General features: G+C 40.2%; 1 protein-coding gene across 11 annotated transcripts in view; it reads left to right on the plus strand.

The window, feature by feature from the left end:
• The window catches only part of ralgapa1 (Ral GTPase activating protein catalytic subunit alpha 1), a 68,853-nt gene that overhangs the window by 29,199 nt on the left and 13,066 nt on the right, over positions 1-26,588 (plus strand). For all 11 annotated transcript variants that reach the window (XM_032501208.1, XM_032501204.1, XM_032501207.1 and 8 more), the window contains 11 exons: positions 651-834; positions 2,148-2,266; positions 2,420-2,539; positions 3,149-3,782; positions 4,212-4,327; positions 4,899-5,023; positions 8,128-8,199; positions 10,791-10,914; positions 11,433-11,588; positions 15,575-15,733; positions 17,951-18,078. In XM_032501208.1, the coding sequence (XP_032357099.1) occupies positions 651-834; positions 2,148-2,266; positions 2,420-2,539; positions 3,149-3,782; positions 4,212-4,327; positions 4,899-5,023; positions 8,128-8,199; positions 10,791-10,914; positions 11,433-11,588; positions 15,575-15,733; positions 17,951-18,078 (1,937 nt within the window). The remainder of the gene's footprint in view (positions 1-650; positions 835-2,147; positions 2,267-2,419; positions 2,540-3,148; positions 3,783-4,211; positions 4,328-4,898; positions 5,024-8,127; positions 8,200-10,790; positions 10,915-11,432; positions 11,589-15,574; positions 15,734-17,950; positions 18,079-26,588) is intronic.

Raw genomic sequence — 26,588 nt, forward strand, 5'->3', positions numbered from 1 at the left:
TGTGAATTAGCCTACTGTTGCTAATGTACTATCATAAATCCTACACAACATTGTCATCAGAGATGTACTTATTGATGCCCACACACGTAGTATCCACAAAGTTAGTCCAATGAGGGGATAAAACAAAGTGTGATAGCGTTCCACGTTAACGCCTTTTCTCTCTCGCTCGAGGCCACTGTGTCCAAACCGAGGCGCAGAGCACTACAAATAGGTTGCACGAAAGGGGGGAGTAGCTTCCACTTAAGGGGCAGCACAGCGCAACGCCCGACGCAAGTGCCTTTTTTTAGTTTAAGACCGACACAGTTGTCAATTTTCCGTCCACTAGGATTAGCATGTGTCTGACAGGGTGGGGGGGGCGTGCGTCACGATGGTGGCTCTCCATTGTGATGCCGGTCAACCATCACGATGGATGATGTTGATGATATCTTCCATCGGCACAACCATAACGCATACGCACACACAAAGTCACTTATTCACTTAAGTTTTATATTTTCCCAAAACATGACCCGCATTGAAAATACTTTTTTTTTCATATGAAGTGTAAGCATCAGTGCAATGAAGCTGAACTATAATGTATGTAATTTAATATGGCTGTTATTGAGGCAGAATGGAATTCAATCTGAAATCCCTTTTCTTTTTTAATTGTTCAGGTATTACATGGTTGCGTATATGGAGCGCAGTCTTTCAACAGTCCCAAGTATTACCCGCTGCAGCTGTCGGACCTGTTGAGTGCCGACTACGACCCATTCCTACCATTAGAGAGCCTCCGAGAACCAGAACCACTGCACAGCCCGGACTCTGAACGCTCCAGCAAACTACAGCCTGTCACTGAAGGTAATTTATCTAACACCAGGGACACACTACATAACTTTTAGGCCCATTGTTGTAACGTTCATTTACTGATTTCCAAGATGTAGAAAATGAGACTAAGCATGTGAATATGTATTTTGCTTTTTAGATGGTCAGAAATATATTACAAGACTGCACCCAGTATATATCTAGTTCGTAACACACACACACACACACACACACACACTCTCACTCACTCACTCACAATGACCAATCAAACCATTGACAAGCGCTAGTGATGGAAAAGGTTTGGTGCATGTATGTATGCAAGTGCACCTCTCTGCATCCGTGTGAGAGTGTGTATTATCCCCTGCTGGGGTCCACCAGGACACTGTGTCTCGTCTAATGACTGGAGCGCCACGATAGACCATGCTTCTCTTCTCTCCTCTCTTTGTATCTTCTTGTCTTCCCTGCTTCAATTTCTTCTATTATTCATTTAACATTATACTCCGCTACTATTCCTTTCACTTCTGTTATATCTTTTCTTCTTTTTTTTCTTTCCCCTCCTGAGCTCTCCTGAGCTTTAGGGAGTCGTTGAGAATGTCTGGTCAATACATATCTGTACTCTACACACAGCCTTGTCAATAAGGAGCTGTTGGAAAGTGTGTGTGTCACAGTGTGTGTGTAATGTTGTTGATTAGCCAAGATCTGCTGGCAGCACAGTGTGTGATGGCATTGGCTTTTGCTCAGCATGGGGTAAATTATGCACAAACTGACAAACTGACCCTAGTCTCGCATTGCCAGACCTTCCTCCACAGCGCTGCGGAGGAAGGTCTAGCTAGTCCACACAGTATTCCGGGATGGGAGAAAAACGAGCTCTGGTTTATTGGCATTTCTTTAAACCAATCAATTGTCATGGGTGGCACTAAAAGTAAGAGTCAGGAAGGAAGTCGTTTTGGTGGAACATGTACGTCCAAAAGTTGTTTAACTTAGTCGTGGAAGAGAAAACTCAGCTAGCTGTCTCAAATTACCCTGCAGAGATTTGAGGAGCAGTTAACCATAGTCCTCATCAATCAACCAGAGTTTAGAAAGTCAACGCAAAGAAAGCAATTAGTGACAGACATCCGGCCACAAATGAGGGACATCCAGCGGGACCGGAACAATCCCGTAAATTAAACGTTGTCAATATAGACAGAATATCAAGTCAGAGTAACATTTAAACCTTTTAGCCCACTAAACAATAAGATCTAGAAATCAACTGTAATTTTTTAAATATCTGGTACCCATATAATGTATTGTTCCTAACTTTAACCTTGTTAGTAATATGTCCTCTGTCTGTGTTTTCCCTCTGTTTGCAGTTCGTAGCCGTATTCAGCAGGGCCTGGTTTCTATCGCAGCAAGAACAGTTATTACACACTTGGTCAACCATCTAGGACATTATCCAATGTCTGGAGGGCCTGCTACCCTGTCTAGTCAGGTACTTTTGCTGTATATTTGGTGGTAATAATGGTGATGTACTGTGTATGGTGATGATTACTTTGTTTGTTGTTTGTCCAAATGGGAATACAAATCTTCAGTTTTCAATACTTATATTTAGATCTTTGCTTTACTATGGCCTATGTTTTTCTAGGTGTGTGAAAACCAAGACAACCCGTTTTGTGAGAGTGCAGATCTCGGGCCAGAGCTTTTCCATTCACCAAACCTACAGTTTCTGGTTCTGAATGGCTCCACACTGCTCTCTGTGTATCAGGTAACTTCAATTAAAAGAAAGTTGTCATGATAAAACGTGATGCTTTGTATGTTTTTTAAGTAAAACCAAGTACAACTGTAGACAAGTTTGTAATTGTTTTACGTCATAGCTAAAAGGAACTAGTTTGTCGACTACTACTACTGGATGGAAATGTCAGTGGTGAGCATCTGTGATTAATCACGGTCGTCACGATTAGCTAATCGCATTCTTTCAAATTTTGATTTGAAAATGATTAATAGTTCAGCCCTACTTATGTTACCACTAACATGACATATTAATAACTGTAAGCATGTTGGCATGCATTGAATATATTATGTTAGAATCATTAAATACTAAGCACGCATACGTTTCCTTAAATTATGCTGATTAAAATGGATTCTCATTGATTGTGTTCTACCAGTTTTAGCTACATTTATTTTACATTATTATTATTTTTTACAGATTTAGCTAAAAGGAAGCCAATTAGGTTTATAAGAAGGTTTGAATTTTGCTTTAAGCCAGTTCAGGTTTTGATTGTGTGAAAGATGCCGCAACTCAGATCAGAATAATATCTTTTAATATTTGGTACATTTAGTCTTTGACCATTGCTGCTTGTCCTCTATTTCCCAGATCCGATCAGAGTCTGGTGTACCTGGAGGCGGAATGACAGCTGGTTTGTCCTCTGCTCCTGCTTGCGTTCGTGTCATCATCCGAGATGTAGCCGGAAAACACTCTTGGGACTCTGCAGTTCTCTACGGGCCTCCACCGTGTTCCCCAAACAGCCCAACACACACATTCATGTCACACACACACACACCTCACAATGCGAATCTTCATTTACACACTCCACCAGGAGGTCCGCCTAAAAAGATGGGAGTGAATCGAGACGACAGCGAAGAGGAGGGGCAGGAGGAGAGCGTGGCAGAGGAGGGGGTAAGAGGGATGGAGGGTGAAAAGCAAGAGTTTCAGGGGGAGGGCATTGAGGAAGGGGAGGAGAGGAAAGTCACTGAGGGGGGGATGGGAGATCAAAGAGGAGGTGAAGGAGAAGAGGAGGAGCAGGAAGAGGAGAGCACAGAGCTTAGGATGGATGGGGAGGTGGATCGAGGGGAGACAGGCTTGGAACAGCTTCTAGCTCCGCCATTGGCTAAACGTTTGTGTCGGGAGGCGGTGCCAGCATGGGACTCACTGAGGGAAGGAGACGATTCACTGGATGAAATGCTGCAGTACCTGGGATACTCAAGTCCTGAGTGTCTACAAAGAGCAGGTATGCACACACACACGCACACAGCAAGCACCCATTGGATTGGTGTTCTGAATGGTTATTCAATCTACAGTGCAGTTTTATAAAGCATCAAACACATACTGTTTAAATATACATAAATTAGTTTGTATGTCTAGATAAAGGTCAGTACTAATAATAAGCAAAGCATCCATTAAAAGCCAGAATAAGGATTTCCTATCAGTCTGTCAGCAACTTATTGAGTCAGGGTTTCAGTGAACATTTTCCAGACTCACATCCCTCAATATGCTCTGTAAAAACAGAGGACCCTGCATCAAATTGAAGGTGGACACTGACTCACCAAGGTCCTGTTACACATCAGTCTAACTGTTGTCCTGAAGCTCTAAAAGTGACAAAACGCAATGTCTGACAACAACAACACAGCTAACCTTGTCTCCTGATTGGTCCACTCAGGCATGCCGCTCAACATCCCAGCCGCTCCTCCAGCGTGCGTTTCAGAAAAGCAGGAGAATGATGTGATCAATGCCATCCTGAAGCAGAGCGCTGCTGAAAGAGAGTTTGTCCTTCATGTGCGTAGTGTCCATATTCATATGAATATAATGAGTTTTGCTTTTTGAATCTTTGAGCTGTAGCTCCCAGCATTTGCTGATGAGGCGCATACTTACATGCTGGTTGCTCATAAGTGTAGCACAAGCCATTGAATATTTTGTTACTATAGACCGATCGATTCTGATAAATTAGTATTTAAAAAAATAAAAACTGACGGTCAACCATGTTATGAGTGTTGGCATTGAATAGTTTGTCCACCAGAGGGCGCTCTACAACGTCCCTGTTTCATAGCTTAAGTTTGTATTTTTATACATTTTATTGATCAGAACTTTAATCTATTTTGATGTTCCTCTGATCTGCAACAGTAAAACATGTTAGGGAAACCTGTTTATGTTTTGTACGTGTTTCTAGATTTTTTTTTTTTTTTTTTAAATCTGCCGATATATCGGATTTTTTCGGTATCGGCCTTAAAAATACTTTATTGGTCGGGCTCTACTATATAATGCGTCGTAATAATTTATTCATTTTAGGGTTTAGGGCGTAAAAGATAAACCACAAACTAATGTTTGTGGTGTTATATTAATGTTTTAGAGAGGTGAGGAGCTGAACATGAGGGCAGTGCAGCAGCCTGAACCAGAAACTGAGACACCACAGTCGGCCTTCTACTACTGCAGACTACTGATCAACATACTGGGACTCAACTCCTGGGAGAAGAGGTGAGAGCAGAATACATTTACATTTAATATGGTTTCTACAAATAGAAACCATATTGAAGTGTTCATTTATGTTGGAAAAACAATAGCATTAATGTAACAATGATATTATATAACACAAACTCCAGTTCCGTGTTTCAACTGTATGGTATGGCTCTTCTCAACTCACCTTTTCAGTACTTTTCTCTTTCCGTTTTCCACTGTGGATAGTACCCAAAAAAAAGTACCGGGTACTATGCAGAACTTTTGCTAATGGAAACGCAAAAATAACCGTTCCAATGTTTAACTACCTAGACTGGACTGCTTGGTAGGCCTGCACGATAAATCGCAATCTTGATTCACCCCCGTTTGCAATTTTGCAATTTCGCTACTCCTTTCTTCTGTGAGTTTTAAACATAACAAAAATAGGTTTTAAAGCTCTCCCATGTAAGCCTCTATGTTTACAGGCTTGTCGTGATGCACAACGTGCTATAGGTACCAAAAGAAAAATCTATGTTTGGTACTGCCAATTTGTTATGTTGTCTCAAACACAAAATCGTGGCAAAGAATCGTGATATTAATTCTAAGCTGAATATAAAATAAAATGCATCACTTTGTGTTGTAAATTGCAACTGATCAGATACTGCATTCACAGCATTTAATTAATTTGTTGGAAACAGAATAATGATATTAGAACAAAGTTCAATTATTTGTTCTTTATCTTTATGAGGACATTCATAACTTGCTTTTCACTTTACTTTTATGTGGATAAGAATCTTCATTTTAAGAGACTCCACTGCTTGTATATCGCACATAAATCTGTAGGAAAAACTTAAGAAAGTAAAAGTAAATTTGAATTTTCCTTCTCAGAGATTGTTTTTCAGGTTGTTGTAATACTTGTGTGGGAAGTCTTTTATATTTTTTGTCTTCCCTAGAACAAACCTAATAGCTTTTAAATGCAAATAAGACAAATATTTCACATTAAAAAAAAATGTGCTAATTAGACACCACGTTTTCCCCCTCACATGGCACAGCATTTCATCTTCTAAATGACTCCAGGCTAAAATACACAATGTCAAGGTATCACTTTAAATGTGTCTGGACAGCTAATGGACACTCATCGCTCTTTATACTTTATCCAGGGAATTACACTGTCTGCATTCAGCCTGCACAATAGACTTCTTACCACACACTGCATGTGTGTGTTTTTGTGTGTAGAAGAGTGTGATAATGAGTATGGTACTCTATTGATCAAACTCGAGCCATTTGGAGTTAGAATAAAAGGCAGTAGTTGAAGAAGAGAATGATGGTGGGAGAAGTGGCAATCAGAAAACGGGATGAATAAGGCACATGTAGATGTAGAGGAAAAAAGGAAAATGGATCCAAAATATGTGAGTAAATACAGAGGAGAATGAGAAAAATAAACAGGTTAAAGAAGCTTGGGGTGGCCTCTAGCTCACCCAGTAAGAGCGTTCTCACCATGCTGGCTGAGTCCTGCAGCGGCCGGGGTTCAAATCTGACTTGCGGCCCTCTGTTGCGTGTCATCCCCCCACTGTCACCACATAAAGGGAAAAATCCCCAAAAAAATAATCTTTAAAAAAAACAAAGGTTATAAAAAAGGTTATAGAAGCTTGGATGTTAGGGGAGAAAGGAGGATAGACAGATCAGAAAAGAGAAAAGTCTGTTCTGTATCTGTTATTGTCCCCTTATGTCTCTCCAGGTATTCATATGGGACATCAGACAATCACCCGTGTGTGTGTGTGTGTGTGTGTGTGTGTGTGTGTGTGTGTGTGTGTGTGTGTGTGTGTGTGTGTGTGTGTGTGTGTGTGTGTGTGTGTGTGTGTGTGTGTGTGTGTGTGTGTGTGTGTGTGTGTGTGCGCATGTGTGTCTCCCCTTTTATGCTTTTCCCTGGGTGTAATCCAGGGTGTAAATGGAGTCTTTGAGAGCAGAGAATGAAGCCATTACCAAGTATCAGTTTAATAAAAAGCAAATTGCTCTTGCTCTCTCTCCCTCTCTCTCTCTCTCTCTCTCTCTCTCTTTCTCTCTCTCTCTTTCTCTCTCTCTCTTTATCTCCTGCTCTTTCACTCTTTTTCGCTCTCTCTCAAAGAGTGAAAAGAATGACCTGTCATTATCAGTCCACTCCGAGCCTCATTGCTCAACTCTTGGTTCTATATCAGTGGCATATGCAGAGGTTGGTGGCTGGGATATTTTAAACGGTCCCTGGACTTGTTAGTTGTTTATTAATTATTAAAGGCTATTAATTCAGACAATTTTTACTTTTTCTTTTGATTATCAATCGATTATCAAAATAGTTTAATAATAATTAATTTAAAAGTTGACAACTAATCGATTAATCTTAATCAATTGAGCAGTTTTGATTGGAGAGGGCATCAAATAGTCATAATTGCAGTATTGTGCTCTCTAAACCCTCTATGTTCTTCCTTTTTAAATCTTTGTCCATCTCTTTCAAATATCTGACAGATTGTGGAATATTTTTACCAGGTATCAGAGTATTTAGCTGACCTAACTTTAAGCAGTTAGTTACATATATCATCTACAAGAGTTTATTAGTGGAGTTGGAGAGGGCAGATTTTACATTTATCATGCTGGAGGTTTCAAATTTGTAAAAAAACAACAATAACAAAACAAGCAATAACATAATATATTACGCTTACATACAAGCTTTGGTAAATACTTCTTATGCCGATGGAGGCAATGTTTGATAATGTATGTACGTATGTGACTGTGAAAATCTACTGAGTTAGACCACTCTTCAGTGTCTTGAAGTCTGACACAAAAGAACATTTTTCTTAGTACCAATCAATACAATACAATAATTGGAAACTATATCCCCTCTTTTATGTGGTTATGAATTATGTCTTGTTGGTATTGTAGTGTTTTTCTTTTCTCCCTATTTTCAGTCTTGAGCTTTTCTGGTCTTTTTCACTAAAAGTCCTGCCAGCTTTACTTGTTGTGGTATTAGGTGACACGGGATATGACGTATTTCGCTCGGAAACAGTGACAAAAACAAGCAAATAGTCAAATAAGGGAGGCACTGGTGGTGGGGCAGGTTTAACGATTACTTTGGATAAGGATTCCTAACCTGTGCATGCTTCTGTGTCTTACAGGAGTAACTTTCATTTGTTAAGGAAGAATGAGAAGTTACTAAGAGAGCTGAAGAACCTGGACTCACGGCAGTGGTGAGACAATATAAAAAATCAGGAACTTTGTGTCGTTCACCCACTCTCTCCATCTTTTTGATGTTATTATTTAGGTTTTAGTTACTGATTAGTTTGAAGCCTCTACTTTTTTACAATCTTTATTTTTTTCTGTCTCTGTCTGCTCTAAATAGGATTCAGCAAAGATATTTAATAATAAACAGTTTGGACATTTAGGGTTTTTAAAATATGGATTCAACTGCAGTTAAAGACTCAGACATGTATATTGTAAGGTCCTGAGATTCAGTTACAGTTATCCTATGCCAAGGAATTTCTAATAAGGGAAGATCTTCCACTCTCTCAATACTTCCGGCTTCTGAACTGGTTGCTGTTCCACCAGAGTTCCACTGGGGGTGAGTGCAGAACGAATGGAGGTCTATGTAGCTAGACCCCTCAATATTTCTTAGGATATCATTTTTGGTCTAGTAATTTGAATGTTGCATTTGAAAGGAAAAGAGGCTAAGAAAATACACACTGCTGGAGTTAGATATTTTTAAAGTCGCTGTTTTGCTCTAAAAAGCCTTTTAACATGTCAATGACGTCATACACATCGTACGGCCAGAGATACTGCTTTATGGCAAGTTCTGAGTTACGTCCTTTTTTCTCTCGAGACAACACAGCTGATGGGTTAGGCTCTCCCTGTCAATACATGTGCTAGAAAGAGGTTTGCTAATGTTTTAAAGACATCACCTAAATATTCACTCTGTAATCAGTCCTTCACTGACCAATCAGCATTCATTAGCAGAATACTAGCGTGTTATGGGCAACAACAACTCAATTTGTAAGAAATCAAAAGGACATAAGTACTCCTTCATTTAACTTTTGACCTATAGACCATGTTGAACTTGCAAAACCTACAATCAAATCTGAGATTTCTCAACCGCAATTAGGCGAAAGAGACAAATTTACCCGTATAGCTTAATAGAGTCCCATTCTTTTTGCACTTTCCTGTGATCACACCAAGTGGAACTCTGGTGGAACTGCAACCAAATTCGGTACAATGGGGCTAAATAGGGAGTGAACAGGCTTTCTGTAGTTGGGCTTTGCCCACGCCTAGAGTGACCAGATTCAAACCAACCAAATGTGGGACAGAGAGTATGTTTATGTGGGACAATGTAGTTTACCTGACCGATGCCAATAGGTAGTCTATCTAACTTAAAAAATAAAAAATTCTATTCTGCCCCTTACCTCGTAACATTTCTATGCTTTGCTATAAAAAGGAAGCTGAAGTTTCACAGTTCTTACGCTCTCTTGTGATAATTTGCTTGAACTCATGTTTTCCCTTTTTCTGTCCCAATAACTGTACAGTGCTTGTTCTCATCCACACTGACTCACTTAACTGTGTACAATAAAACAGCACAATCAGCTTGCTAACAGTAGATTAGATTAGATTCAACTTTATTGTCATTATACATGTACAGGTACAAGGGAACAAAATGCAGTTTGGGTCTAACCCAAAGTGCTATAGCAGTAAGTGCAGAATATACAATGGTTCCATAAGTCCAGGACATGGATAAGTACTGAATAAATATAGATATGAATACTATTATAAACAGAATTTTACCGATGGGTTTGTCCTATGAATATAAAATATAGATAACAAGTATCGTGAGCAAGATTTACAGCTGGATATGTACTGAATATAATATACAGGTGGATATTACTATAAGTAGACATTTTACAGATATGTACAATGAACATATTATACTAATGGTTTACAGAGTTTACAGGTGAATATGTACTATGAATATATATACAGGCATACATGGGATTCAAATCATGGCTTCCGTTCTATCAAACATACTACTGGTGTCGTTGACCGTAGAGGAGCAAGACCCAAGTGTGTGCATTTAACACAGCCGCTTGATGACAGCCTTCCATGCTTTCTTCACTTGTTCTTCATCTCTGCTATGTTATCCTTATGGATTATACTGTGTGTATAGATGTCTGCTGGCGTGTGTAATCTTATCTTTTGTCTTTCACTCCTTTTCTATATTTTTTTTACTTTTATAATGGATTAAGTTATACACTGGAGAGTGCCCTGGCCAAACCCTTGTTTTTTTTGTTTTTTTATTTCTTTGCATGTGTAAACCACTAAACTAAACAGGCAACGGATATAGCCAAATATTTTATAGAAGTATCTGTCCCGCAGTGGTTTGACTTTTGAAAACTAGAGACAGTCAAAATGTGGGACATTGTTTTAATGTGTGGGATGCGGTACAAGGGATAAAAATGGGAGGGATAAACACATTAAAGTGGAACACTCTAGCTCCGCCCCATTTCATCCCTTTGCTCTTGACCCTGAGCCAACCTGATGAATCTATTCCACAGTCTGCTTCTCATAATGTGCACAAAACTTTCGTGGCAACTCATTCCGCACTGGAGTTATTATAGCTATTACCCTATTGCTTTCTTTGAGGAAAACTCTGAAAAAAAACATAAGGATTAAGGAGGAAGTGATTCGCTAAAACCCTAATAAAGTAATAATCTTGTGGAAATTGCTAAAATAACTGTTATATGTTTTTCAGTAGTTGTCATGAAGGTCATTATTGCTTTCCTTCGTTCTCTTCTAGCCGTGAGACTCATAAAATAGCAGTATTTTATGTGGCTGAGGGCCAAGAGGACAAACACTCTATACTAACCAACACAGCAGGCAGCCAGGCTTATGAAGACTTTGTCTCTGGACTGGGCTGGGAGGTAAGGACACATTTATTTACATACATGTTCAGACATTGTTTGCCTTCTTCCAACAAATTGCACATTTATCTTAACATTGTGTCATTGACATCTTTATCAAATGAAATTTAGGACTGCATCTAACTATTTAATCTGCATTTAATATTTGAATCATATATGAAAATATATATTAATGGTTTAATTGATTTAAGATTGCAAAGAAAACGTTCTGTACGACCATTGGTTAAAATAAACCACCACCAATGTGTCTTGATGTTTCAGCAGCCTGATGATGGTCGAACATTGATATACAAAACCCTTTCGAAATACAATGCAAGCTGTTTGCATGTGTTAACAAATGTGTTGTCCTTTTTTCTTTTTCTTTTGTAATGTGTCAACATTTTATCTTCATCTGCTAGTTAAAAAGAGAAGACTGAAGCTAGTTGGATTTGATTGTTTTTTTATTCTAGGCTTTATGGCAGTAAAAGGCATATTTCCATATTAATTATGTATGTCCCTTGTCTGTGTGTGTCCCTTAGGTGGACCTCACTACTCACTGTGGCTTCATGGGAGGTCTCCAGAGGAATCGCAGCACAGGCCAAACTACACCTTACTACGCCACCTCCACTACGGAGGTCATCTACCACGTCTCCACCCGCATGCCCCACGACCAGGACCACAACCTCACCAAGAAGGTAACACCCATATCTGACTGGTGACCTTTCATCCGGGTTTTTATTTTTACTGTAAAGAAGTTCCCATGGTTTACTCTCTTCTTTTCAGCAAATGGAAGGGCACTTAATTGGCTGTTTGTTGCTGGGTTAATTCTCACACTGCCTGTTAAAACCTTCTGATGTGCTTGACAGTTGGATGGAAACACATCCTGTTTCTGTCAAGCACTCTGCATCTGTGTATCTCATTATCTACTGTGTTGCCCTTTCTCATGCTGCAGTCTGTGTGGTGAGACTGGAGGTTATTTGTAATAATAAGCATACTTACTGTTGATGCTCTAATTCCACTCCTTTTATGAGGGGAAATGCGCAGTGAGAGGAGAAGAGGAGAAAACCCCTCTATACTCTTCTCTCTGTCTTTCCTTTTGATTTCTTTTCCTCCTTCCCAGTCTCTTAATTTGCCTGGAATGACGTTCCAAATGAGCATAGGCTGCTGCACACACATATCTGTTAATGTCAGTTTTTCTAAAGCACACCCATGTTTCCGATCATTCTTAGTAGCAATCATGTCTTTGTTTGTGCATAGTGTGGGCTCCTATCAGTGTCCAAGCAGGTGTGTGCTTGTGCGTGTGTGTGTGTGTGTGTGTGTGTGCGTGCGTGCGCGCGTGTGTGCGCGCATGTGTGTGTCACACCTGTCAACCCCCAGGCATTGGGCACTCAGCACATGGCCATAATGTCCCTTTAATCAGATCATACTTCCTGCTTCTCGGCCTATCACGTAGCTGCAGGCTCCTGATTGGATTATCAGCGCCTGGTCCGACACCATTCGTCTCCCTGATCAGCTGATGGCCCCATCAAACACGCATACTCGCATACGCACATGCACGCACACCATAAACCACGCCATAAACCTGCTTAACTTGAAACAAACACCGACCGGCTTTGTTCACATCAGGCCACACAACTGTAAATTTGTGTTAATTTTGGGCATAGAAGCACACACATGCAGGCTTACAAACACATACGCTCACAGTTTGACAAATGTGTCCACAAAGAGGTTAAAGTGACAGACATACACATGTCCATACTGGCAGGCATTTATCATCTATCCTCCTGCCACACTCACACAGCAGTGTGATTTGAGTCCATTGCAAGGCATTTTTCCAGCTCTCACTCTTTGCTGTGTGTTCTGCTCCCTCTCATACCACATCTGCTTGAAACATGATTAAAAGGATTAAAGCTACATTACACAAACTGATTGTGGCATCAGAGATAACATCACTCTGATCTTAATTGTGGAAATATTTTTTTAAATAGTGATGATCAGAGAAGCACATCAGACAGTAAGACTCCACTTTGCCTTATTAGACTGTCACCTCATTGTTCTGACACCCAAAAATACAGCTTGTGGGTCATAATTCTAACTCTCCAAATGTGTTAATGGAAGAGCCCTTCAGATCTCAGTATTACTGTGAGTTGTATGTGCTTCACTGACACTTTGAATTGCAAGCTCCATCGGAGAGAAGTGCCTCTAAAAGATTTATTTTAGGAAGAACTTGATAAATAAATAGGGACGTCTACAAACTACAACACAGAAAAGAGATAAAATAAAAAAAAATGAAGGCTGTCAATTTAATGATTAAATGAGGTAGTGTCTCCAAACTTACCTCAATTATAACTTGTCTCCTGCTAGTTTTACCACAGGACTTACTTTGAAAAAATAAGCATATGCTTATTTTTGAAAATATGTTTGTATCTCTTTTCAGTTTTGTAGTTTGTGGACGGTCCCAAAGCACTCCTTGCAGTATCAACACAGGAACTAAACACAGCTGAATTAGCACAACTTTCATGCATTTCTTTCACATCTACTGCAGTCAGATTCACTGTGTTCACTCGGAAAGAATCACTACACATGGGTAGGCACTTGTAATGACATTTTTAACATGTTTGGAGGCTAAAAACACATTTAAAACTTGCCCTGTTTAAAGCCCATGTTGCAAGTTAACCACCACTGTTGATTATTGGGTACAAAAAGCACTCAAGATATGTATATCATTTTTAAAAATGTCTCCAAATAGTTTTAAAAGTTAGTTTTTGGTTATTTTTGGTATTCGCGGGTTTATGAAGTCAATTCGGCGATGACGTCACAATGGGGAGCGATGTTGGGTGCTAACGCTAGCAGGAAGATAACATGGTGTAGGCATTACCGATTTTTTAAATTTTTCTCTCCACTGAAAGCACTCCATATTTACAAATAGAGCTACATGTTGTAATTGACCGGAATTGTGCTTTAATATATCAACGTAATGTATCACAAAGTCTATCTACTATAACTCAAATTTAAAGTTCCAGAAGTGTCATTATGAAAGTGGTTGAAGTCACTTTCATACATGATATATAACTTCTGCACCAGGCTTCCATATTACTTAATTCAAACCAGGCTTATATGACAGTTGAGTGAAATGTGTGTGCACACATAAAATTCCATTTCATTACTCTTTGTCCTGATACCTTGTCTGATAAAATGTGGAGCTTCCTGGGTTAACAAATCCCTTCTAATTATGCAGGCAAATCATACTTCTTTAAAAATCTTACACAATACACAACTCCTCCATCCATTTTCGTCCGCCTATCTGACCCTAAACTCCGACTCGGGGATCCTGTGGCATTCGCAGGCCAGGTTGGAGATATAATCCCTCCACCTAGTCCTGGGTACTCCCCGAGGCCTCCTCCCAGCTGGACGTGCCTGGAAGACCTCCCTAGGGAGGCGCCCAGGAGGCATCCTTACCAGATGCCCGAACCACCACGCAAAGGAGCAGCGGCTCTACTCCAAGCTTTTCAGCCTATCTCTAAGTGAGACGCTAGCCACCCTCCTAAGGGAACCCCTTTCAGCCGCTTGTACCCTAAATCTCGTTCTTTTGGCCATGACCCAGCCTTCATGACCATAGGCGAGGTTAGGAACGTAAACTAATTGAGAGCTTTGCGTTCTGCCTTAGCTCTCTTTTTGTCACAACGGTGCGATAAATTGAATGTAATACTGCACCCGCTGCGCCGATTCTCTGACCAATCTCCTGCTCCATTGTCCCCTCACTCAAGGTATTTAAACTCCTTCACTTGGGGTAATTCCCTACCTGAAGAAGGCACTCCATTGGTTTCCTGCTAAGAACCATGGCCTCAGATTCAGCAGATCCTCATCTCGACTTACTGCCGAGAACCCGGACACAGCTCTCGCTTTGATCATACAGAGATTGGATGGCCCTGAGAAGGGACCCCCTCACCCCATACTCCTGCAGCACCTCCCACAATATCTCCCGGGGGACCCAATCATACCCCTTCTCCAGATCCACAAAACACATGTAGACCGGTTCGGCATACTCCCAGGCTCCCTTCAGGATCCTTCAAGATCTGATCTGTCTGACGAGGAGGGAATCTGCATACAATATACAACTGATTCTAGTTAAACAAACATTTAAAAGCAAATGTGTTTATCTCAGGGCCAAGCCCAAGAGCGGCAGACAGTTTGGAATGTCACATAACCTTCAGGGGTGTATGTGTGTGTGTCTGTGTATCTGTGTATTTTGCCAGGCATCACTGTTAATGACAGAGCTGTCACCGGCCGTGAGTGTAGTTCACTGAGTGAATGTGAAACACACACACACAGACACACAGACACACAGAAAGAAAGAATTGCACAGCATCAGACTTGATCCCATCTATTTTCAAGCCCATACTCAATCTTTCCGGAGCTTCACTTGGTCTTTGTGTCCACTCTCCATCTTCACACACTCACTACATCACCCCAGGGCCAACTATAGCACATATACACACCTCATCAAAACCCTTTGGGTTTATGATGGATACAGTCTGTCTAGCTCATTGTGTGCGTGCATGCTCGGGGTTGCATTGACTATTTGTGTTGTTTATGCTGCAAAAAAGAAAAAACTGAGATGTTTATTCCATTTTGATTCTAGGATTCATTTCTCTTGTCTGTTCCTTCCTGTCCCCTCCAGCTAAGACACCTGGGTAATGACGAGGTCCACATTGTTTGGTCGGAACATTCCAGAGACTACCGACGAGGGATCATCCCCACTGAGTTTGGAGACGTGCTAATCATCATCTATCCCATGAAGAACCACAAGTACTCCATCCATATACTGAAAAAACCTGAGGTAAAAAGGACTCAAACTGCCGTCTGTCAATATCTTGATTATTATTATTATTATTGATTATTGATTAATTATTAAGTATTTTTGTGTTTCATTGTTACACAGAAGCCTTATCATTGGGTGAAAATGCCTATGAAACAGCAGGGCATTTAAATTCATCATTAAAACCCAGTTTCATAATTCAGTCCCCCTCTGGGCTAATCAGAGACAGTTATACATGTCACCTGCAGAACTGTAATTGTAGTGTGACTCATTGGCCAATCAGTGTAATTTTGCCATCATTTGCCATCATTGTGGCACAGCTCAATGGATGGCACTACTCTGGAACAGCTTGATGGCTTTTCATGAAACTTAATACAACCAGTCATGGTCCCCAGAGTCCTAAGCCCCTTTCACACATGCACTGTAAACTAGGCCTGCATGATACATCGTAATAAAATTGCAATCTCGATTCACCCCTGTTTGCGATTATATTTTTAAATGACTTTGATATATATATTTTATATAAACTATATATAAAATAGGTGTTAGAGCACTCCCAGGCGCTGCAATGCTCTCCCTTCTCTTCATTGAAGCCTCTATGTTTACAGGCTTGTGGTGATGCGCAATGTGCTATAGGTGTCAAAACAAATCTGTTTGGTACTGCCAATTAGTTTTTTTTTGGTCATAGTTCATGTGTGCAATAAACATTACACTTCGTGAGAAAAAAAAGTCGTGGCAGAGAATCGTGATATCAATTCTAAGCAATTCTTTCCCCGAAACATACAAGCCAACTCTAAACTTGAACTTATCTAGACATTACCCGGAGGTGCTGTATGTGAGGACACAAATTTCTGAATTAATTGACTTTACCCTGCAAGCTCCCTGGTACAAACTCTGTGTAATCTCCAATTGACCCCACATGGGAAGAGAGCAGCTCATTGTCCGGAGAATTCACAGCAAATGAGTGGCCGTAATAATGATGTTTCTACCATGCTACTTGCCCAAAATCAAAAGAAAAGAAACATCCAAAGGTGAGGAAAAGGACGGTTTATTTACACAAAGACGAAAATGTCTAACTGGAAAGTCAAAAAGATTTGGGAACTTCTATTGGTAAGGACCAAATCATCAGACAAATTCAAGAAACAGCAAGAGACTCGATTGTTTATGAAGAAAATGCTAACGCGTTACGTGACCCTGTTGTAATATGCGTTATGTCCTGCCTCCTGCGTGCTCTACCCAGGCAAAACCCCTCGCCTAACAAGCGGAGTATTACCAGCAGGCAAAAATGCTCCTGTTGTGTGCTACATGTGTAAAAGGGCAACTCCAGACAATTCTCTGGGCTGATTCTCTTGACATTGTCCAGAGTTCATATGAGAAAACGGTTCTAATGACTTTTTTTGAGTTTTTAGGACCACTATGTGAAATAATAAACAGCAGAACAAATGTAAAGAGACCAATCAGTCATCCAAATTAAACAGTTTACAGTAACATATTAAATAACATCATGTCACACTTAAACACTTGTAGATTAACACGGATATTGTATTGATGATTGAGCCTTTATATATTGTTTGGATATGGAGTTGGGTAGGAAGGAAATTCTGACTATACAGCGTGTTGGGACACAATGTTTCCTAATAGACGATGCAGATATGCATCCAAATGACGAACAATCCTAGAGAGAGTCTTGCCCTGAGTCTTGCTGCTCTGGTCAATGTATCTAAAACACACAGACATTAATACCACAGCACTGATAGCATAATTCTATTTCAAACGAGACCTAACACAATAAAATGCTGCTTTTTCTGTATGACATAGATACCACAGCACTAATAACATAACCTCATTCTGTTTCATTCATTCTACAAGCAAAATATATTGAATTATCATGAATCCAAAAACCAGTTAAATAAGATATTCTCTGTGTTCAGTCATAGAGTGCATGGCATTGAGACCTGGTCTACTATTAAATTCAATAAAAAGCCTGACAATATTCTCTTTGGTGGATTCCACAAGCAAAGTATGGAATTACATTTTACTTGTCAAGCTTGCTTCACTTAAACCTAGTGGCCCCCAGAGATTATTCTGTGTTATAAATAATATCAAGAATTGTTTATCTTTGAGAGGTTCCATTGGTAGTAGAATCATTATTCATTATTAACAATAAAATAAAATAAAACAATCTGATTATTTGTTCAGTATTAATGCCCTTTTCTCTGCTTGTCTTTGTGTTTGAAGGTGCCATTCTTTGGTCCACTGTTTGATGGTGCCATAGTGGACATGAACATTTTGTCGACCATGGTCAGAGCCACAGCTATCAATGCCAGTCGAGCTCTCAAATCCCTTATCCCCCTATACCAGAACTTGTATCCTTTAAAAGCCCCCATCAGGATATGCAAAAACAGGAACAGAAGCCAAAGGTTGGTCACAGAAACCTATTCAGTTTTGTTCATTGCTTTGTGTATATTTCCATGCTAACACCTCATGGTCAGCTCTTTAAAAGTAAGTTGTTTGTCAGCTTGCCTTAGCTACCTAAAACTTGTTTGAATATTACCTGCACCATTGTATTGGTCGTTGAAATCCTTGCACATCTTAGTGTGAGTGAGAATGTCGCTTCTCACTCAGCTCAAGTGTTAAGAATAGCAAATCAATGTCCAGTGGTGTTTGGCTTTCAGAGTATAAGTGCTAGTGTGATGGAGCTGTATTTAGTTGGCTCTGAAGTGCCATATATCAAGTGTGTATGCGTCTGCGTGTGCGAAGAGAAAGAGGAACAGACAGACAGGTGTGTGTACAGTCTGTCTGCTTGATCCGATGCGATGGTAGTTTGGTTGGAACAAGCCCAGCGTTCAATACTTATTGATGACTCTCCTCTCTATCGCTGCTTCTTAAATGAGGGGCTTTGCTCTCTGGTCTCACACGCAGACATGCACACTCACGCACACGCAAAAACAGACATGTGTCCACACTTATACACAATTTATTCTAACAAACACTGGCAGACGATTACACCCAACATGGACACAGAGGCACAGTAGGTGCAGTTACATCCACATACATTCATGCAGTGCTGGTTAAGAATTATACACACACACACACACACACACACACACACACACACACACACACACACACACACACACACACACACACACCCCATTGTGAGGTGACAGTGTCTCCTGTTGAGGCAAGCTGAGCTACTGACTGATCATTGGAATTTCTTCTAAGCAGCACTTCAAGCAATTTGATTCCCTGATGATACTTTTTTCCTGTCTGCCTGCTTGTCTGCCTGTTCTTTTCTTCTGTCCCTTAATTTCAGCTGCTTACAAAAATGAATAGCTGCCCGTGACATACAAGTACCATAACAGCCAGAGGAGCATCTTTTCATGAATAGCATCCAGAAGGGCAAGGGCTTTAACAGAATGGTTAGATGCTATGGCCTCTCCAGTCAAGGATAAGGCAGGTAGCCTGGCAATGACAAATAAAATACCCCATGCTAACTTTAGGAGACCATAATGTTGCCCATAATGCAACCCATATGAAACCCACAAGTAAAAAGCTCCCTCAGCACAATGGCTAATACTCGCCACATTCAAAAAGAGGATCTGCTGATGCAAAAATCAAAATGTCTAGTCCACTAATTTACATGACCCCTCTTTTCAAACTGTAGCTCCCCAAATCTAACCTGTTAATAGTTTAGGGTTTTTGTTACTTTTCCTACCCAAATGCCATATCTCTTACCCTTGACTCCCGCCCTCTTCTCTTCTTTCCTCTGGGTGTCCTGCCTCCTTCCTCTGCTCTCTCTTTGTTCTTCTTTTATTAGTCTTTTATCCCTCTTTCACTGTGCCCTGTGTCTCTTTACTCCCCTCTTGCCTCTTATCCTTATGTTCTTTTTTCCCCTCTTGTCCAACTTTCTCCCCTCTAATTTGATCTCAACCCTCCCTGTCTTTTCCTCCCTTTGTCCCTCTTTTTCTCTCTCTCCTCTTTTCAGAGAAATAATATAAGTGGTGGAGGTGATGCTAGCCGGGGTGGGGGGGTGGGGGGGGAGAAAGAAGCCATTTTGCTCTGCCACATCCACCCAGCGAGACAGAGAGATTGTTAGGCTCAGTGTGGGGCTGAAGTAACTCGTAGCTAACACCCCCAGACCCCATTGTGTGTGTGTGTGTGTGTGTGTGTGTGTGTGTGTGTGTGTGTGTGTGTGTGTGTGCGTGTGTGCTTTTTGTGTGACTCCACCAATCGTGCGTAAGTTTGCAGCCATGTCGACATCTTTACAATTGTGTTTGTGCATTGCGCTACATTTTTAAGGCTGTGTGTATATCATACTGTATGTATGTGGTCATGCACACGGGCTGGATGACACATGTGTCGCGCATGCTTGTTACGAGGTGTTTGTGTGTGTCTGCAAATGTCCTGGTGTGTATGGATTGGTAGTAGCAGCAGGTCGATGTCTCTGACAGGCTGAATTACAGTAATCAGTCATTATTGACTCCCCATCTCTCTGCTACACACACCTCTCTTCTCTCCTCTTCTGTTTCTTCAACTCTCCCTCCCCACTCTGCCCTCTACTTCGGTCAATCCTTTTTTCTTTCCTTTTCTCTCTCGTCTTCTGTCTCTCGTCCTGCATCTGTCTCAATATCCTTCTAAGTCTTGATGTGCGCTCATATTTTTCTACTGCTGTCATGTATTACTCTGTCCCCCTTATCATCATTTCTCTATCTCTCTTTCTAATTCTGTCCCTGTATTTTCTCTCTTGTCTATTTAACTTCCTTATCTCAGTGCATCTCTGTTTCTCTGTCATAGCGTCTGTTTTTCCTCTTTTTGAGTCTTGACTTTTAAGTTTTTCAGAGTTTTAATTTTACTGCCCTGTCTTCTTTACTTCTTATTCTCATTGTCCTAAACTATGAAAAACTCTGACATCATGATGTCATAACAATCCTTAACAATTGTTGTGTAACTTAAAAGAGTTAATGAATGTTTAGGACAATGCTTGATAAGTTAAATCAATTTCAGCCCTGGGACGCGTTCTTATGTCCCAGTGTGTTGTTTTTAACTGTTTGTGAATATTGAATATGTGAATATATATTCTAAATATAAAAAAAAATGTGATCCCACAAAAAGGTAAATCGATTTCATTAAAATGTGTTGTCTTTATACACCTATGACTCTCACCCGCATCACAGTTTAAACCACCAGTTCCTGTGAGATTTGTGTTGTAACCCAATGGATCCCAATGTAGTCTATAGCCGCTTTCCAACTGGAGGGATTTTTGCGGTTCCTAAAACATAACATTCCTAGAACCCTTTTTTCTCGTGTTCCGACTAGACCAATTTGGGGATTTTTAGGTTCCTCTCACCGCAGTTCCTTTAACTCTTTCAGCTCCTACTTCAGAGCAGGGTCTTTTTGCGGTTCACTTTTCCACATAGGAACCTAGGTCAACAAGAGCCGGTACAGACAGAACAACAATGGGACAATTTTAACAATTTTCGCCATCTTATGCATCACTAAATTCACTTCTGAGAACGTTTTAGGTAAGAAATTAACCGTTTTAGATTTCGAATATAGGCAGTATTGCGATCGTTGCCTAATTGAGAATTTGCTTCAAAGTTTTCAGTTGAGAAGCGATAGTGATGCAAAAGCTCATTGCCCGGCCAGTCATGCTCGGAGACCCCGCTGTAAGCTGGAGGTCTCTCAGACCAGTCTCGTAAATAAGAGACTTTTATTTTGCCGTTGACGAATCTTTTGGTTAAATATCACAACACATGTCCATCGTTTGTAGTTACCTGTCTTTTCAGAGTTAAACTCCACAAGCTGGCCAGCCGTCACACACACACACACACAAAGGCGGGGGAGAGAGAGATACCCGTTTCTCTTCGGGAGACTTGTTTAAATTATGACATAGATTTAGTATTTAGTTCATACTTTTTTTAGTGTATTTGTTTTCTGATTTTAACGCTATGAACACCGTTGCCGTGCTTGCGCCACTCCCTTACCCCTCCTCCCAGTTCCTATGGCCACTTGGCTAGTTTGGCCAGCAGCTTATGTCACAATTTTAATTAAAGGTGAAAATGATTTTTTCATTCATACCTTGATCCTGATCTGCTCCAAAATGATTTACGAAAATATGGCCAGTATTTTCTCCGTAATTCTACAGACAAACAGACAGACAGACAAAAAGACCCAAACCAAGCTGAAAACGGTAATAAAGCAATATAGGCATGAAGTACAGGAGCAGCAATGGAAGTGCAGCTTTGTTGATAAATGTGTTTTTTTGGTTTGTTTTTTCAATTTTTTGGTTGTAAAATTTCAAAGAGGGGCTGACACAGAAGCAAATTGGGAAGAGAGATGGAAAGAAGGCTGGCAGGGTTAAGTGTGTCAGTGGTTAACTGGCATTTTTCTCTATTTTTCTGTCTATCTCTTGTCTGTCTGTCTTCCTCCATCCCTCCCTCTCTCTGTCTCCTGGCCCTCAGGGCAGTCCATCTGCCTTCTCTCTCTCTCTGATCTTTCATTCACCATGACTAGAGCCATCCAGCAACACACACGCTCAATCACACAGAGTGCCAGGCTGCTGGGGCAGCTGAGTGTGAGCACAGCTCTATCTCACATATCAGCTCATTGCAGCAAGAAAAGCTATCCAAGACTCCCCAGCACACATGCATACACACACATACTGCCCTTATCCATAAAGGCCTCACTATCTTCACAATGAAATGCAACACACCATTTTTTAAATTGAACCTATAGCTGCGCGTGGATCATATCAGAAAAATTGTATATTTTGACTTTGTACCTGGAAAAAGTGCATTAAGGGGCTCCTAAAGGGGGATTTTAAGACTGATGGACACTGCCCTCATTTAGATTTTTGATATTGAATGTGCTATTTCACAATAGTTTTATGTTTGAAGAATAAGATGATAATTCAATGTTTTTTATGTCAACAAATTGCATGAAAAGACCAAAATCAATAGTGACTAACAGTACTAACTTAGTTCTAAAGCCGTATATATCTTCTGATATATCTTCTTCCTCAGTGCGATAGATCTCTATTGTTGTCCAGAAAGTTTTAAAAACACATCAGGGAGTTTAACTGTTGCACTGGATGACCTGTTCCTTCATTGCTATAAACACATATACATGTATTTATCTGCAGCTAAAAATAGTCCCCAACTTTTCAAACCTGACTAGATTTGTAAGCCGTTTCTAAAGACTTACCGTATGTCCGAATTCAGGGTGTTACAAAATGGAAATCATGAAGTAAAGGAAGTATTGAGAGATGACCTAACACATTTAGTGTATGGAATTTCAAAGCACAGTTGATAACATAATAGACTCATCATAGGTAGTAAATGATGAACAATATTATTAAATAAGCATTGGGAAAAATAGGAGTTTCTTTTCTAAATTGGACCACAATAATTATGGCCTTGATTGAAAGTGGTCCTTAATGCAGCAAAGTTTTTTATTCCTGTGAACATAAATCTACTATTTACAAAAGTGTGTGTGTGTGTGTGTGTGTGTGTGTGTGTGTGTGTGTGTGTGTGTGTGAGAAAGAGCAAGCCGTGGCCTCCTCCATCTGCTCCTGGATGATTGTGTTCTGGGGAACAATGTTGGAGAGACACTAAGCTGCTACACAAACACACACACACAAGTTCCAGCAAGTTTGTGTGTATGAATCTTTAAATGTATATCACTTCATTTACACTCTATTTAATGATGTTTATGTTGCATGTGTATACATTTCACTCTCAAGGATTAGAGCTTGTGGGTGTGCGTGTGTGTGCGGAAATCCCCCCCAGTAGTTGATTGGCAAAGATAGCTGCACTGAGGCTGGGGTCAGCATATGGCTCAGTTGTAGAGCGAGGCTGTGTGTGTGTGTGTGTGTGTGTGTGTGTGTGTGTGTGTGTGTGTGTGTGTGTGTGTGTGTTTTCTGTGCGTGTGTATGACTGCCTTTCCCTCTTTTTCACACTCTGTTCCCAGTGAAATGATGGCAGCTCTGGGCATGTAGCGCTATTATCCCCCATATCCACACACACTCTCTCACACACACGCACACACATGCACCAAGAGCAGCCAAACGCCTTGCGGCCTGCCTGGCTTCTCTTTGCCAGCTCCCACAATAGAGCCTATTGTCCCACTAAGGCTACAATCTGTCTGTGTGTGACAACGAGTGTGTGTTCCTCACCATAGTAGAAAGGTGAGGGCAAAACCTTACAAATTGAAGACATTTTGTTATTGCTGATGCTGAAATGGGGTCATGTTATCCTTAACCTCCCCAGAGCGCCACTACACCCATCAGCCATGGAAAGAGCACTTTGTTTGACTTCAAAGAAAGCTGCGCTGCTGCCGGTCTTTGAGTTACATCCTGCTGCATTTGATGTAATTGTGCAATTAACAAATCGGTGAGAAAAAATAATTGCAACTGCTGATGCTGGTGCTTGAAATTTCTTTGAAATATCATGAAAAATATGCATTATTATACTAATGTTATAATATTTTATTTTTTATGTGAATAATTAAGCAACAGAAATTCACACAAGACCCCTTCTGAAAAAATTGTCATTAAATCAGCACCGCTTGTTGTGGTATTTGATGCTTTAAATTATGATTAGGTTTAGGGTTTTTGTATTATTGACAGTAAGAACAGGAATGTGTGCAGAGGGGGAGGTGATTGTGGTTAATTGTTTCCTGTTGGGCAGATAGAGGAAATGAAAAGAAAAGGGTGAAGAGGAGGGGTCACGGCTAATCTCTCCCACTTCTCCTTGGGGAAATGTGTGTGAGTGTGGTTTGTGTGTGCGAGATGCTTTTTCAGGATCTCAGTCTGTTTCACAAGTACACATTAAGCACCAGGGTGTTTGATGCTGTTTAACATCTGCATCATTTTATTATACACCAGTTAGACTGCTATTATGTGGATTTATGTTTGTTATAAATCACTCAATAAAGTGATGGAATATTCTTCAAGAAAAAAAGGAAAACAGGTGTGTGAAGGCTGAACGGCAGCTAGAGTGTATAGTTGGACAGAAGACCTATGGTACACCATCAACAGGCTATTGATTACATTGATTAAAATATAAAACAAGAAATGTGCTTCTCATAGGACATTTTTAGACCGTACCCCTGGACTCACAATGACTACTTGCAGGAGTGTTTGTCACACAAGCAAAAAGTACTGATGTTTTAACTCAGAGTAGCAGTTAAGTATTTTGGGTATTCACCACCACACACATAGATGTCTGACTGGCAGAGTCCATAGATAGGTCTGAGGCCTGAATTATCAAAGCTGGTTTGTGAGGACTATTACTTTAGACATTACTCATTTTCTATAATATGTTTCTTTCATCCTAATTTCCAAAATAGATGATCCATGTAATGACTTTGTGTGTTTGTGTGTGCACACATACATGCCTTGTCACCAAGAGCTGTGCAGACACATGAGTTGTAGCCATCAGTGGTTTGATCACACCTTTGATGGAGCAGACCCCCCTCTGACTGGTAAACAAGCTAATCTGTAGTGTAGTTTGTGTGCGCGTGTGCATGTGTGTGTGCGGATGTGTGGGTGTAAATATGTGAATGCACTTTATGGCAGTGTGTGATTGTAAGTATTTTATGTGATAAGGTGTTTACAATTCAGCGTGGATTGTCGATTTGATGATCACGACCATGGCCAAATGCATTACAGCAAACTGTGTGTCATAAGCTTGAACAGCCGTAAGAGATTTTTCCTTGAAAAGACAGAAAGAGGATTTGGGTCTTCAGAGGCTGCGAGTAGCTATTTAAAGAGATAATTGATGAGACATTTACAAACAGCTAATAAGTGTGACAGTATATTCCAGCCGTTGTGTTCAGTGTGACCAAAAAAGAAAAGATACAGATTTTTTAATATACCAATTTTTACTCAAGGTAAACAAGAAGAAATGAAAATCAGCAGTTTGTTTCAATATAGTATTTTGTCTCTAGTAATTTATGGAATTACTGGAAAAAACAAATGGTAAGAAAGAATAGTGTGACTAATCCGTCCTCTCTCCAGCATCATGCAGGTCTTCATTACATTGGATGTCTGCTTCATCTCTAACTACTAATGAATGTGTTTCCATTGCTTTCACCTCCATTACTTTCTGAAAAACAGTAAGAACACAGATTTACTATTGTAAAGATATATTAACATATATTTTATATATGTTTTTCACATTTTTTATAGCGGGGTATGTAATCTCAGACATCTGACATCATGTTTGCTCTTTTAACTGTTTTCTCAAACGGTAAAGTGTATAATTGTTGTTATTTGGTGATTTTATAAAAAAAGGCTTTCTGAGCTTTCTCAATGTAAATGACCACTAACAAGTATAAAACAAGACACATGCTTAGTCTTTCACCTAAAATTGTAATCAGCAGTGTTTGATCGATGTTTGATTGAAATCCATTCTGTTTTGAATGTGTGGTTCACCTGTGAACAAAGTGCTGTAAATCCACAGTGTTTTGCAGGTCGTGGTTTAAGCCATGGGCTAAGTGTGTAGAGTTTTGAAAACTGTTCTAGTAATGAAAATCAACTAGAGTTTGGTCCACTTGAACTGTTGCAGTGCAGACTGTAGTTTGAGTTTTGCACATGTGACTCCAGTTGTGCTCACTGTGATTTAGCAATTGAAAAAAAACTAACATCTGTACAAAACACCAGGGAGTTCAGCAAATACTTTTGTGTCACTTCTCATATCCATATTAAGGATTCATATGTGTGGGCGGAGGATGAATATTGTCTGACTGTTGTTAGAGCCTGCAGATAAGAACAAGATCCATCTCCTTAATCAGAGAATTATTATTATGGCCTCTGTGACATTCGCCAACAGGTGTGTGTGTGTGTGTGTGTGTGTGTGTGTGTGTGTGTGTG

This window comes from Etheostoma spectabile, chromosome 20, assembly GCF_008692095.1.
Source record: "Etheostoma spectabile isolate EspeVRDwgs_2016 chromosome 20, UIUC_Espe_1.0, whole genome shotgun sequence".
Taxonomy (NCBI): Eukaryota; Metazoa; Chordata; class Actinopteri; order Perciformes; family Percidae; genus Etheostoma; species Etheostoma spectabile.